Source organism: Hyperoodon ampullatus (assembly GCF_949752795.1).
Source record: "Hyperoodon ampullatus genome assembly, chromosome: X".
NCBI lineage: Eukaryota > Metazoa > Chordata > Mammalia > Artiodactyla > Ziphiidae > Hyperoodon > Hyperoodon ampullatus.
Genome location: NC_136913.1, coordinates 59,351,522 through 59,365,598, shown reverse-complemented (window position 1 = coordinate 59,365,598; position 14,077 = coordinate 59,351,522). Strand labels below are relative to the sequence as shown.

At 49.0% G+C, this 14,077-nt stretch overlaps 1 protein-coding gene across 1 annotated transcript; it reads right to left on the bottom strand.

Annotated features, from left to right (window-relative positions):
- Nucleotides 1-5,571: 5,571 nt before the first annotated feature.
- Nucleotides 5,572-6,444, bottom strand: LOC307069683 (OTU domain-containing protein 6A-like; the record flags this gene model as incomplete). The annotated part of the gene is made up of 1 exon (XM_079728036.1): nt 5,572-6,444. The coding sequence occupies one exon, from the start codon at nt 6,442-6,444 to the stop codon at nt 5,572-5,574; it is 873 nt and encodes a 290-aa protein (XP_079584162.1).
- Nucleotides 6,445-14,077: the final 7,633 nt, after the last annotated feature.

Genomic DNA, 14,077 nt, shown 5'->3' with positions numbered 1-14,077 from the left:
AATGCAGGCATTAAAATCATCGTATTGAAGACTAAGGAGAGAAGGAAATGCTTATAATGTATTGTTAAGTTAAAAAAAAAAAGTAGTTCAAATAGAATGATACCAATTTGGTTTTTTTAAAATACGCATGTGTATGTGTGTGTGTAGAAAAAGGGTGGAAGGAAGGAAGATACTGACTGGCCTGAGGAGTCCCCGCACACAGGCCCCCCCGTCCCCAAGAGGACACTCTGCTAAGCCCCAGTGGGATTTGCTTTCACGCTGCAGCCCAAGAAGTTTTGGCTTCCACTGTAGGACCTGTGGGAAGAGGCCAAGTGGCTCCAAAATTACTGTAGACAGAATGAAGGGGTGGTTGCTGCCACAGCTGATAGTGTTATAGTCTTAGGCCCCTAGGTAATGATACATTTATTGCACATTTTATACATATTTTCATTTAATGTACCTAACATCCCAAGAGATACCTCTAAGACGGGCAATAACTGTCCCATGTTACTGATGAGGTAACCGAAGCCCAGAAAGATTAGATGACTTAATCCAAGTCACAAAGCTAGGAAGTGGGTATATGAGCGGGGCTTCAAATCCAGATAGGTGTCCTTGTCTTTGGCTGCTAAGGCAAAAGTGCATGATCATGAGGAGTAAATGAAGAATGGTAAGTAAATGAATGAAAGTTGCTTCTGGAATTGAACCCCTTTGGGAACAGTACCCCATGGCTTATGCACACACAATTGCCCAGAACAGTCAACTGTCCTCAGTGACTGTGGTCACTGTTACAAAACGGAACAGACCGCAAATCCCTCATGTCCTGCCAGATCCCACAGCGAAGGCCCCTTCTTGGCTTGTGCTCTGGGCCTGGTTGGAATCTGGCCTGGGTTTACTCTTCCCCATCCTTCCAGCTGAAGGCAAACCCAGTGGAGGAAGTTGGGACAGGCCCAGTGAGATCTTAAGGGTTCCCTAGACAGAGATAGTGCTTTCTCTTGTATTTAGGGAGAAAGAAGCCTGTAAAATGGGACTCTGCTGGTTTGTTTGCTGCCTTCTGCTGGGCAGAATTCCGTGGGCAGAACCAGGCCCTCCCCCCACTCCCAGCAAGGCCCACATTATCCAGGCAGTGCCCTCTTCACCAACCTATGCCCTCTTCCGCGGCCATGCCCCCTTCCTTGGCCAGTGCACCCTGCCTTCACAACAGTGGCCCCTCTGCATCCAGCGCCTCCCAACTTTATGTGCAGATAACTTCCCTAGCGAGTGCCTCCTCCCCTAGCCAGGTGCCACTCCCTAGCCCTTCCCCATGCAAAAGCCAGGAATCCCTTTTTCACCTTATACCAATTCATACCCTATACCAAGCAGGCCCCTGGTCCTTGTCACCAGCCTATTATTCCCTCTTCCTCACTTCCCTAACCCTGCTCCTCAGTCTATACCCCCTTGGAACCAGGCCCCCTTCCCCAGGTAGTCCCATTTCCCCACATTATGCACCCTGCCCCAGCAGATAAGCCCATCCCCCATCAGAAGCCCTTAACCTGCCTGTGCTTCCAAGCCAGCCAGGCCCTCTTCTCAGCCGGGCTCTCTTTGTCCGTTTAGACCTGCCTCCCCAGCTACCTATGCCCCCTTCCCTGGCCAAGGCTACCTCCCTAGCCTGGTTCCCTTCCCCTCCTAGGCAGGCTTCCCCTATACCCACCTAGACCCTCACCCCAGCGGAGTCACATTCCCAGCCAGTCTCCTCTTTTGCAGCAACCCTACCCAGGCCCCTGCCCCGGCCCCTGCCCCAGCTTCTTACCCACCCACCCCCGCCAGCCCGTGCCCAGGCTCCCTGACCCAACTTGCTTTTCCTTCCCCAGCCTATGTCCCCTTGCCCGGCCAGGCCCCTTTCCCCAGCCAGAGCCTCTTCCTCAGCCTATGCCTCCTTCTTTGGATTGGCCCCCTTTCTAAACCAGCCATCTTACCAGCCTGTGTCCAACTCTCCAGCCTCTAGCCACTTGCCTGAAGTTTTCCCACCCTGGGCCACAGCCCAGCCTCTTTACCGTCCTATGCTGCCAGCCTCCCCTCCCCAGGCAGGCCTCAACCCCAGCCTGTGTTATTCCCCATGCAGGACCCTTCTGCTCGCAGGCCCCTCACCCAGCCAGGGCCTGTTCCCCGACCTGAGACCCTGTTGACAGCCTCCTTAGCCAGGCTACCCTTCCCCAGGCAAAGCCCCTTTTCAACCCTTTGTCCCCTTGCCCTCACGGGACCCCTTCTCCAGAAAGGGCCTCCTTCTCATAGCCAGGTGCTTGTGCCCAGCCTTTTCCCTTTTCAGCTGGACCACTTTGCCAAGGAGTTCCCCCTTCACTGGCCTTTCATAGCCAGTGCCAAGTCGCATGATGCTCGACCACCTCAAGCTCCACTCCTACGCCACCTCCATCCGCAAGGCCGTCTTGGCATCCATGGACAATGAAAATATGCACACCCCAGACATCGGGGGCCAGGGCACCACGTCAGAAGTCATCCACGACATCATCCGCCACATCCGCGTCATCAACGGCCGGGCCGTGGAGGCCTAGGCCGTCCCCGGGACGGTCTCGGCCCACCCTTTACATCCGCTTCGCGTCCCCAGCACCCTAATTGGCTCGGTGGGTGGACCCAGAACAAACACACTTCTGCCACCCCCAGAAAAAAAAAAAAAAAAGGCCTCCTTCCCTGGCCAAGCATCCTCCTCTCTCAGCTCTCCATCACCAGTAAAGTCCCCTCCCCAACCATATGACATTTCCCTGCCTGGACCCCTTCACACACACATGCCCCCAGCTGGGAAGTCTTTCCCAGCCAGACTCCTCCCCACAGCCAGGCTCTCTTCACCCAGGGACCTAACAGCCTCTCCCCCAGTCTAAGCTCATTTCCCTAGGCGGGCCTCCTTCCCAGTAAGGTACCTTTCCTCAACCGGTATACCCCTTCCTCAACCAAACCCCTTCCCTAGCTTATTCCCCCTCCTCAGCCAGACCTTCTCCCCATCCCTAGCCTGTGCCCCCAGCTAGGTCCCTTTCCTCAACCATGTGCCCTCCCTCAGCCAGGACACACGCCTTCCTTCCCAGGCAGGATCCCTGCCCTAGCAGGCCCTCCCCACTTGCTAATCCCCCTCTTCCAGCCAGGTCCATCAACACACCTATTATCCCATGCCCAGCCTATGTCGGTCTCAGCATTCGAACCTCTCCCGACACCAGCTTCCTTTCCTTGCCTGTGCCTCCTTCCCAGGCCCCATTCCCCTGCCAGAGCCCCTCCCCAGGCAGGCCACCTTTCCCTGCCAGGATATTTTCACCCCCCAATCTCCCCCAGCCCAGCCAGTCTCCCATCCTCAGCTTGTGCCACCCTATCAAGTCTGTGCTCCTTTTCCAAGACAGGCCCCTTCCCACATCCAGGCCCCTTCCCCAGCCTCACCCTCTTCCCCAGCTTAAGCCTACTTTCCCAGCCAGATCTCTTTCCCTGGTCAGGTGCCATTCCCCAGGACTTTTCCCCTTTAACACTCAAGGATTCCTCTCTCATCCTTTGCCTCCTAACTCAACTAAGCCTCTTTCCCTTGACCAGCCGAGTCCTCCTTCCCTAAGCAGCCCCCACTCCATTATCCCCTTCCTAGCCTGGCCTCCTTCTTCACCCTGTGCCCCAGTCCACACAGGTGTCCTTACCTAGCCGTCTCCCCTTCTTCTGCCTCGTCCCCTTTCCCCTGCCACGGCCCATTCATCCTCCTAGACTGACCCCTTCCCCAGTTTTCACCCTTTTTCCCAGCCAGGCCCCCTTCTATAGATTATGCCTCCCTTCCTGGCCTATTCTTCCTTCCCCAGCCAGCATTCTCATCCCTATAAAAGGCGCTCTTCTCACAATGCGGCCAAATACCTAGTCTTCTCAGGGACTTCCTCTTCTCAGCCAGCTGGCTATCTGAAAATGTATCTGATGCACACATTTACACAGTGAGCTATCTGGCAGGATTTCTATATTTGTATTTTGAAAAGAGATTCCCCCCAACACACACCCTGCCTTCAAAAAAAAAAAAAAGAAAAAAACAGTGGCACTTCTTTCCCTCCTGCAACTAGCCCTGGACTGGCAAGTTTTTGAAAGTGAGAATCCTTTGTCATGCATAGCAATGAGAACATCCTTAACTGGAGCCATTTCATGATGTGTTCACTGAGTGAAACATCAACTCAGGATAGCTTCAACTATCTTATTTCTCCCTATATCCTTCCCTGGGAGATATTCCACTCCAGACCACCATCAGGACTGCAGGCCCATTCCTCCTTCCAAAAGCCTCATCTGTCACTCTGTCCTCCCCCTTCACTCCTGCTCCCTAACCCTCCAGGATTCCTTTGCTGAAGTCGATCCTGGGATACAAACTCTATATGAACTCAGTCAGCTATACAAAAATAGAAAACCAGGTATTTTTTTAAACTGCTTTTATTCTTTAAACAAACTACTGTTCGCCTTTTCCCCTTCGTATGTTTTAGTTTAGAACATTTGGTGGGTACGAAGAATTTTTAAATGAATTTAAGTAATCTCACTGAAATACAGGACCTAAAGGTTAAATTTTTTTAATTGTTTACTGCAAATCATTTCACTTTTACTTTTTTTGGGCAAATTCAAGATATCAACAAGTCTCAAATATCAGCAAAAGTATATTGCTCATTTTTTTTGTGCTTCATAGCAGTTGCAGATATAACAAAATGAATCAACTACTTTAATACTTTTTAAAATCTCTCTTTAAATACTTTTTATCTCTAAGAATTAAGGAAAACGACTAAGTTCAGATCTTTCACACTCATACCAGTTGTAGATAGAACAAAGTGGACCAAGTGCTTCAACAAAGTTATACCCTTTTACGTCTGAGAATAAAGGAAACTTACTAGTTGACGTCACCCCTCACAGTAAGTTAAACTACCTATCAGTTTGTCTCTTCTTACTTCACATCAATTGCAGATATAATGAAATGAATCAACTACTTGAATAAAGTCATGTCCTTTCTTATATTTAATAAAGGAAATTCAATTGAGATCTTTCACATCTTAGAGCAAGCCTTATCTAGCCTATCAGTTTAGGTAAATCTACTTTCTACATTTAACGCTTACATTTAACTTCTAAAGTTAACAAACGTTATTTAGAATTCCGAAAACATCTAAACAACTGTACTTAATTTGCAACCATACAAGGTTTTATGAAAAAACAAAACAAAATACTAGGGCTTCCCTGGTGGCTCAGTGGTTAAGAATCCTGGGGACACGGGTTCGAGCCCCGGTCGGGGAAGACCCCACCCCACATGCCGCGGAGCAAGAAAGGTGGGAACTTGGCATAGTCACTCCAATAGGGTAGGACGGTGCAGATGTCTTCCTGGTCACCGGCCTCCGGTCCCCCTAACCCCGTGAAAGAAGCAACCCAGGGACGGTCGAGGAGGATAGAAGAGCGAGGGAGGAAGGAGGGGGGGCGGGGGTGGAGAGAGGGGGTGAACTCTGAGTAAAATGAATCAACAAAACCCTGAGAAAACCGAAGGAAAAAAGCGGAGCCTGCTGAGGAGACGCGGCGGCGGCAGCTTCGGCTCCAACGGCAGCCGCCACGGTGATGGCGGCAGCGGGCCTACAAGAGACGGCAGGCGGGGCACCTGACGGAGCCGGCGTCGAGCGGCTTCACCGAGTTGTAGTGCTCCCCGTACATGGAGTAGCTCCTGTAGACCAGGGTGAGCGGCTTCTTGGTGTACTCCTCTCCGAAGACGACGGCGGGCGAGTTGGCCTGGATCACCTCGATGGGGGTCTGCAGGACGTGCGACAGGGCCCTCAGCTCGAGCTGGCCTCCACACGACGCGCTGAACACGATGTCGTCGCAGTAGCTCAAGAAGTCGTCGCGGCTGCAGGCGTCGCCCGTTACGGGGTCGCTGCAGAAGGGCAGGAAGTCCTCGACATGCTTCCACATGTACTCGGCGGTGCGCCTCCACAGGCTCTCCACGGTCACGGAGGACACCAGCTGGTCTTGGATGGCGCGGTACATGCAGTGGCCGCCGGCCGGGATATCCTTCATCTCCAGATTCCTGGCCCACAGGATGGCGTCGAGCTTCATTTCCTCGTCATGGCGGAAGCTGGCCAGATGCTCCATCTCAGCCTTGGCCATCCTCTCCTGCCTTTCTCTCTCGAGGGCCACCTTTCTTTCGCGCCTTCTCCGTGCCCTCGAGAGGTGAGGAGCCTTGTCCTCGAGATCCAGCTTGCCCAGATCTTCAGTGACTGAATCGACGTTGCTGTTATCAGGGAAACTCTCCTGGAACTTCTGCAGCTCCTGCTGGTGCTTCTGCTCCATCTCGGCCTCGAGGCGGGCCATATCGAGGAGCAACTGCTTTCTTCTCTTCTCGTCGCTCTTGGGGACCGAGCTCTTCATGCTCTGAATGTGGGCCTGCAGCTCTGCCTTCTCGCGCTTGTGGCGTCGTAACATCCGCTGATGCTCACTCTGTGAATCTCCCATGATGTTTAAGGGCAGGCGAGAATCGAAGTTTGGTGGCTGAAGTACCGCTACAGTTCGCGTCAACAGTCTAACCACCCAACTGGCTAGAGCTCCTCAGCCTCCCGTGGCGGCTGTACTCTCTTCCCCTCACCCGCGGTTGCCCTCACTCTATTAACGGCCCTCTCTGCCATTGGCCACTGTCTCTCCACGGCTACGCCTCCTAAACACTCCTGGCACTAGGATTGGCTGTTGGGAGACACTACATATGCCCCCATCAGACCCCGTAGCAAGGGGTGCTTCCGGTTTTAGCGGGGTTCCTGTCCCGGATGTAAAATCCCGCCTTTGTGCATTACGTGCAGCAACTGAGCTTGTGGAGATTTTCGTGGGCTCTGAACTGCGTACTTCACTTCCTAGCCTGAACACAGTGCAGACACTGGTCGTGCTTGAGAATCACGTGACAAATACTGTTACACCAGATGAATGTGCTCTGACACCGGACTTCCCATTGCTCCCAGTGTTCAGGAGGCAATGTGGCTCTCTCCAGTTCTTTAGTTGCCTTGACTGATGAACCCTTAATTTTGTGTATCAGAACAAGATATTTCCTTATGTTCCTGGGAACACAGAATCCTTTCAGTTTAGGCCTCAAATCCACCCTGTCCCATCTCAGTGTGAGAAAGCAACAACCTTAAAGTTCACTACAGCTGAGCAGACTTCGTCTTGTGCCAACAGAATGCACCTACCCTAAACTCCCCTTCTCCTGGGTTCCCAGCTTCCAAAATGGGCTCCCATGAAGCATGACAGTTGGCCTTCATCAAGCCACTTCCTTCTGATTATTTTGAATCTCTAAAAGTTCTAAAAAATAAAATAAAATCCCTAAGCTCTTTCAAACATGCTCTCATCCTGCCCCACTCTGCTCATCTGTATCTTGAATTCCCAAACAGGAAGGCTGTTATGACAACCTCCTCCCTGTTACAAATGAGGAAAGTGGACATTGGTCCAAGTTTTTACATATATCAAAACTTCAGTCGTTTTTATTGCTAACTAGGATTCCATGATATGGATGTACTGTAGTTCACTTAACCATTCACCTGTTGAAGGACATCCGGGCTGTTTCCAGTTTGGGGTTGTTACAACCCCTGCTATAAACATCCATATACAGGTTTTTTGTGTGAGCACAAGGCTTCATTTCTCTGGGAAAAAAATGCCCAGGAGTGCAATTTCTGGGTCATATTATAAGTGTATGTTTAGTTTGTGAAGAAGCTATTTTCCAGAGTGGTTGTACCATTGTGCGTTCTCACCAGCAGTGTATGCGGAATCAGGTTTCTCTGCATCCTCACCAGCATTTGGTGGTGTCATAATTTTTTATTTTTAGTCATTCTGATAGATGTGTAGTGGTCTCATTTTACAAATTACTTTGCAGCTTCGTTTTTCTAATGAGTACTTAAAATATGAAGCTACTTTGAGGAAAACACTGAATTAAAAAATTTTTTAACTTGCATTATTCATTATAATGATTTTCTGTGTTTCAAGAAAGCTTTTAACTTTTAATCATGCTAGCTATTGTGTATGGAGGTAGCACTACAATACTGAAATTTTTAAAATTTAACATTTAGAGCAAGCCTGTTAGGGAAATTTTTATTCACTGGAAAAAAGTCATGGCTAATTGTTTTTTCATTAAAAAAAGAAAAGCATTTGCAATTTTAAATGATGTTTTTCTTAATTAAAAAAGGTCTTTTGTTTGCAGAAAAAAATACTACAAAATGATTTTAATGAGTCTCACAGTATCTAGGAATCTTTACACTGATTGATTTTTATTGAAATACAATATAAAATAAAACTGTAATATATGCTCACTGTCAATAATCTGGAGAAATTAAATTCCATAATTCTCCTGGGAGAAAACCCCTGTTAACATTTTTTTTTTTTTTTTTTTGCGGTACACGGGCCTCTCCCCGCTGTGGCCTCTCCCGTTGCGGAGCACAGGCTCTGGACGCGCAGGCTCAGCGGCCATGGCTCGCGGGCCCAGCCGCTCCGCGGCATGTGGGATCTTCTCGGACCGGGGCACGAACCCGTGTCCCCTGCATCGGCAGGCAGACTCTCAACCACTGCGCCACCGGGGAAGCCCTCTGTTAACATTTTGTGTTTATTCTTGCCATGCCTATTCTACTCAAATAGAACTGTTAAACAAAGAAACAACAGGCCCAAAATGAAGTCACGTGTGCTATGCCCCACATCAGTAAACCAAGACTTAATACGTAACCAAATTGCAGTTTTAGCCCATCCCATGAAAGTGACTTTAACCAGTCAGTCTGGAATTTCCTGGCCAGCACTAGTGAGGTAGTCTGCCACATAGACCCCTGCCTTCCCCAAAAGGAAGGTGACCTTTGTCTGAAATAACCCCTTATTTTGTTGATGACTTCTTTGTCCCACCCCTTCTCTGCCTTTCAAAACCTTCCATTTTGTACAGTTCCTTGGAGCTGCTCTCTGCTTGCTAGATGGGATGCTGTCCGATTTGTGAATTGCTGAATAAAGCCAATTGATCTTCAAATTCACTCAGGTGAATTTTGTTCGTTAACAGAACTCTAAGCGGTGCTCCCTGCCATCCTGTCTGCCTATCGCCCTCCCCACCTTGGCCTCTGGGGACCTCCCTTCTCTCTTCAAAGGTCAGTGAGGGAAATACATCAAGGCTAAAAATTTGACCTGGCTCAAAGTAAAAAGTCAAAACAACAAACAACAAAGCAAAACAGAAAGTTCTTAAATTTCAAAGTTTCTGCGGCAATTTCTTTGTGTCACCAAGGTTTAGTGGTTCTGCTTTTAGACAAGGCATTGTAGTGGGCCTCAGGTCTCTGCATCAGTAGAAGCAGAAGAAAGAAACAGAAACTGCTTTGCAAATGATGCAAAACTCAAAATCCATTGTGGGTCCGATTTCAGGAAACAATTATACTGCTTTTAATGGAATTAATGATCCCCTCATCTTAGCAATGAAGGAAGGAAGGGCCAGAGAGGGGGAGTGTTGGGCTGATGGTCACACTGCAGAATTCCACGGCTGACTCGTCTGTGTCACTTTTCCCACCGCACTGTGCTGCTGCCACACGCAGCCTTGACATGACTCTTGGCTGTAAGTCAGGCAGAACAGTCCCAACATAGTTTCTGGGGCCATCGGGAGGAATCCCTCATGAAACGGTTGTAAATTCATCTATGAGATTCAAAGAGGCCTTGTACATGCCCTCTGACAATGCCCATGTGTGAGCGAGAGACTCTTCATGAGCTCTGCAAGCCTGAAATCGCCTTGTAAAGGTGGAGGGCAGGCCTGGAGAGGAGAAATTCCTGCGCTGGAACACACGTGCATCTGCCCCTAGGGCCTGCCTCCTCCTTGGCCAAAGCAAAGAGCCTGTTCAAGCAAACTCAAGTGGATTTAAAGAAACACACTTATTTTTCCCTGAAAAAGTAATGTGTTCGGGCTTCCCTGGTGGTGCACTGGTTAAGAATCCACCTGCCAATGCAGTGGACACAGGTTCAAGCCCTGGTCCAGGAAGATCCCACATGCCTCGGAGCAACTAAGCCCGTGTGCCACAACTACTGAAGCTCGCGTGCCTAGAGCCCGTGCTCCACAACAAGAGAAGCCACCGCAATGAGAAGCCCGCACACTGCAACAAAGAGTAGCCCCCGCTCAGGGCAATTAGAGAAAGCCTCGTGCAGCAACAAAGACCCTACAAAGCCAAAAACAAATAAAAGAAAGTAAAAATCTCATAATCTCACAATTCAGACTTCACAATTCACTGCTGACATTTGGCTTGTAGCTTTTTAGTGTTTCATTTATATATGCATGTATCTGTATGTATATAACTGTATAAATGGATATGTATACATATGTATATATAATATGATTTTTATTATAGTAAAATAAATACAATTTACCATTTTAACCAAAAGATGTGGAATTTAGACTTTACTGTCTCTGAGGATTATTTGCTTTCCTTGAAAGCAGTGGGATGTGTGTATGACAAAGAGACAGGCTGTGAACTGTGGTCAAATAGTTACCTACTAGAGAACTACAGGAGGAAGGATGTAGAGCCCTCCCTGCATTGTCCTGCTGAAGCTCCTGTCTTATTATTATCAACTGAAAAAATCTGAGCTTCGTGACTACTGATGGCTGACACACTCTTGTCTTGCTACTGCTTTTATTTATTTATTTATTTGGCTATGCCATGTGGCTTGTGGGATCTTAGTTCCCTGACCAGGGATTGAACTCGGGCCCTTGGCAGTGAAAGCGTGGAGTCCTGACCACTGGACGACCCGGGAAATCCTGAACTGCTTTTATTCTTAAAATTTGATTATATAGTTAAAATTTTAAACTCTATTTCTATTTTGAATCATCAGTGCTTTTACACCCTATTCTCAGCTGCTGAGTTGGACTCCTTGAGTTTCTTGTGTATCCTTTCTAAGATAGTCTGTGCTCACTCACATGCTCCTTTCAGTTTGGCTCAGAGGTACAAAAAGCTTTAGTGTACAAAGGTTGTATACGTGAAACTGGGGACACTCTACTTGATTGGTAACTGAAGGGATTTTTAAGGGCCTATCTCAGTGGACCTTTTCCTGAGTTACTCCAGCCAGAAACCAGGGAATCACCTCTGATCCTGTCTTTGTCTTTACCCGCCACATAAAACAAATGTTAATTCTACTCCCAGTGTCCATCACTTTGGTCCCCTGTTCTCTCCCTGCTGCCACAGCCCCAGGCCAGGTCAGCCTCGTCTGTCATGGATGAAAAGACAGCCTCTCAAATCAGCTTCTTGCCTCCAATCTCTCTCCTTGCAATCCATTCTTTCCCCTAAGATTCCTTATGTCTAAAGCATAGCTCTGATGTCTCATTCCTTCTGAAAAACAAACTTTTAACGGATTCTATTGCCTCTAGAGTACAGAAGACTTTTTTCCACAAAGGATGGAGCAAGTGGCAGAAATAGTCTCTCTTCTCCGATGTGGCTGGTCACTGAATCTGGGCCCTACGGGAAGGCAGCTCATGATCACAAACTCATGACTGGGATCAGAACCCGGTTACTCCCAGGACCCCTCAGGGATGCTTGCATTCCTGGGAATGGACAAACACTCATTCACATCAGACTGCCACAGGCCCCCGAGTTCTCACTTACTCCTTAGAGAGCCCACTCCCCAGGGGCTAGAATACCCCGAGTAGCCCGTTCTTGGTTTCAAGGTAGCTGAGAAGCCCAGATAAAGCGGCTTCGTGGACATGGGAAAACACCGCTGCCGCTGCCCATTTCCTTCCGCTTTTGTTTCAAACAAAATTCTGACGTGATTTTCCAAGAACTTTGAACTCACCTCCAATTCCAGGAAAGCCTTATTATTAGCCTCTTCCTAGGAGGTGACTCAATTTGGTGATGAACCTTGGTGGATTCACCTCGGCCACCCTGGTCACTGCAGTCCCTCCCCTGCCAGCTCCCACAGATGCAAGACGGCAGGGGCTCCGGATTTTGTTTCTCACAGGTTCAAAGGAGCAACAGAGCGCGTGTGCTCATGGGCTTCACTCTGATTGGGCGGGCCCAACCCATAGATTCACCTTGAGCCAATCACTGTGGCCCGGAAGAATCGGTGCTTTGATTGGCAGACCTGAAAGGGGAGGGTCCTGGAGGTGAACCGCTGTCACCCCAAGAGGGTGACAGGGGTTCGCACCCCCAAAAAGGACATTGGAGGCTTTTGTGGTAATGGAGGGAAACAGACGCTGGAGATGCGAACAACCCTTCTTTTTTTTTTTTTTTTTTTTTTTTTTTTTGTGGTACGCGGGCCTCTCACTGCCGTGGCCCCTCCCATTGCGGAGCACAGGCTCCGGACGCGCAGGCCCAGCGGCCATGGCCCACAGGCCCAGCCGCTCCGCGGCATGTGGGATCCTCCCAGACCGGGGCACGAACCCGTGTCCCCTGCATCGGCAGGCAGACTCTCAACCACTGCGCCACCAGGGAAGCCCGAACAACCCTTCTTTACTCGTGTCTCGCCCACTGCCACCTCTGGTGTTTGCCTCCTGGGGTCCTCACAGCCTGGGACGCTCTTCCCTTGAGGGCTTCCCCCCTAAATCTGAGATGAACTTTCCGAGCTTCCCGTTCCCTCTTCCTCCCTACTCCAAGCTGGCCCAGAGCATTCCCACTTCACTTCCTCATCTTCTTAACTGGACCACAGCACTTAAGGGTGGGCCTTGGGTTGGCAGTCACTTGGATTTGTGTGCTTCTCATCTCCGAGGCCGTGAGGCTGCCATGGAGAGCACAAACTCAGTCTTAATTATTTTGGGGCCCCTACCCTGGCCTTCCTGGGCCCCTGCCCAGCCAGCAGTGCCTGCTAGTAGAGATACTCAGTGTATTTGGTTGAACTGATTAGGATACTTAAACTGTTTTCAAGCCCCCTCAGATATGTCAGAAGCACTATTTACACACTTGAGAATGTATTCCAGTGTTTCTAGGCTATTCATTAGAACAGGTCCCTTGGGCAACTCTGCAAGCCCGCTCAACCGGTAGTTTTGCACTTCGGAACAAGGGCTGGAGTCAACATTGCAGTTGTGGTGTCTCCACCTTAGGCTATTCCTGCAGCTCCACAATACTCTTCTGTTTCCAAACTCAAGACTCATCAGGGCCATCCCTGGGGGAGGGATGAACATTTCTGTGGTTCTAGAAAGAGGACTCAACTGAGTAAAAGAGGCCTGGCAAATCTCCTTTAGTACTCCCCCAGCTCCCAGCCCAGGCCTTCCCCATGCCCAGGGGCTTCTGTGGTTCTCTTCTGCCTCACTCCCCACCTCTAAGTAAAAGAAACCTCTTTTGTTTTCAAATTTCTTCTAAATCCCCATTAGACGCTTGAATGGCCTGAAAACCTCTGAGGTGGTGGCTATCCAGCCTGGGCTTACACATCTCCAATAACAGAGAACTCGCCACCTTGTGAGATGGTTTTTCATATCTTTGAATAGCTCTGATTATCAAAACATTTCTTTCTTACGCCAAACCAAGACTGCTTCCCTATTGTTTCTGCCATGTAGTGTTGTGGGGTCATACACAATGTTCAGAGACAGGTCCTAGATTTCTGTGTGTGTGTGTGTGTGTGTGTGTGTGTGTGTGTGTGTGTGTGAAGGAGAGGGACAGAGACAGAGACAGAGAGATAGAGAGACAGAGAAACCAAAACAGGCACAGAGGGAGCTGGAAGGGCCTACAGAGATCATCTAGGTCAATGGTTAACAAAGTGTTTTGGCAAGATTAATTCAGGAGCAGTAAACATATTTAAGGGGCACATTTTTCCTATTCAAAGTCAAGTTGGGACTTGATGGCTGAGTTAATGAGCATATGCATAATCCCCCTAGGAGATACCCACCGAAATAAAACAGAATCAAAATGAGATAAGAAGATGTCTTCTTTTTCCAAGTAGGAACAGGCCACAGACGCAGAGCACAACCTTGGTATCTCCATATGCAAAATAATTTAAACCAAAGTAAAAATGAAGACGCCAGGAAAAAAAGGCACAAGCTACCTGGCTCCTCCCTCGCCCTCCGCGACCCCATGACAAAAGGCCAGTTCACTATTTCTCTTTCCTTTGTTTTCTATCTGTTGCTCCAAGGGCTAGGTTTTCTCTTTCCTTTATTCTTTTTTTTTAAATCTTCTAAATGGGA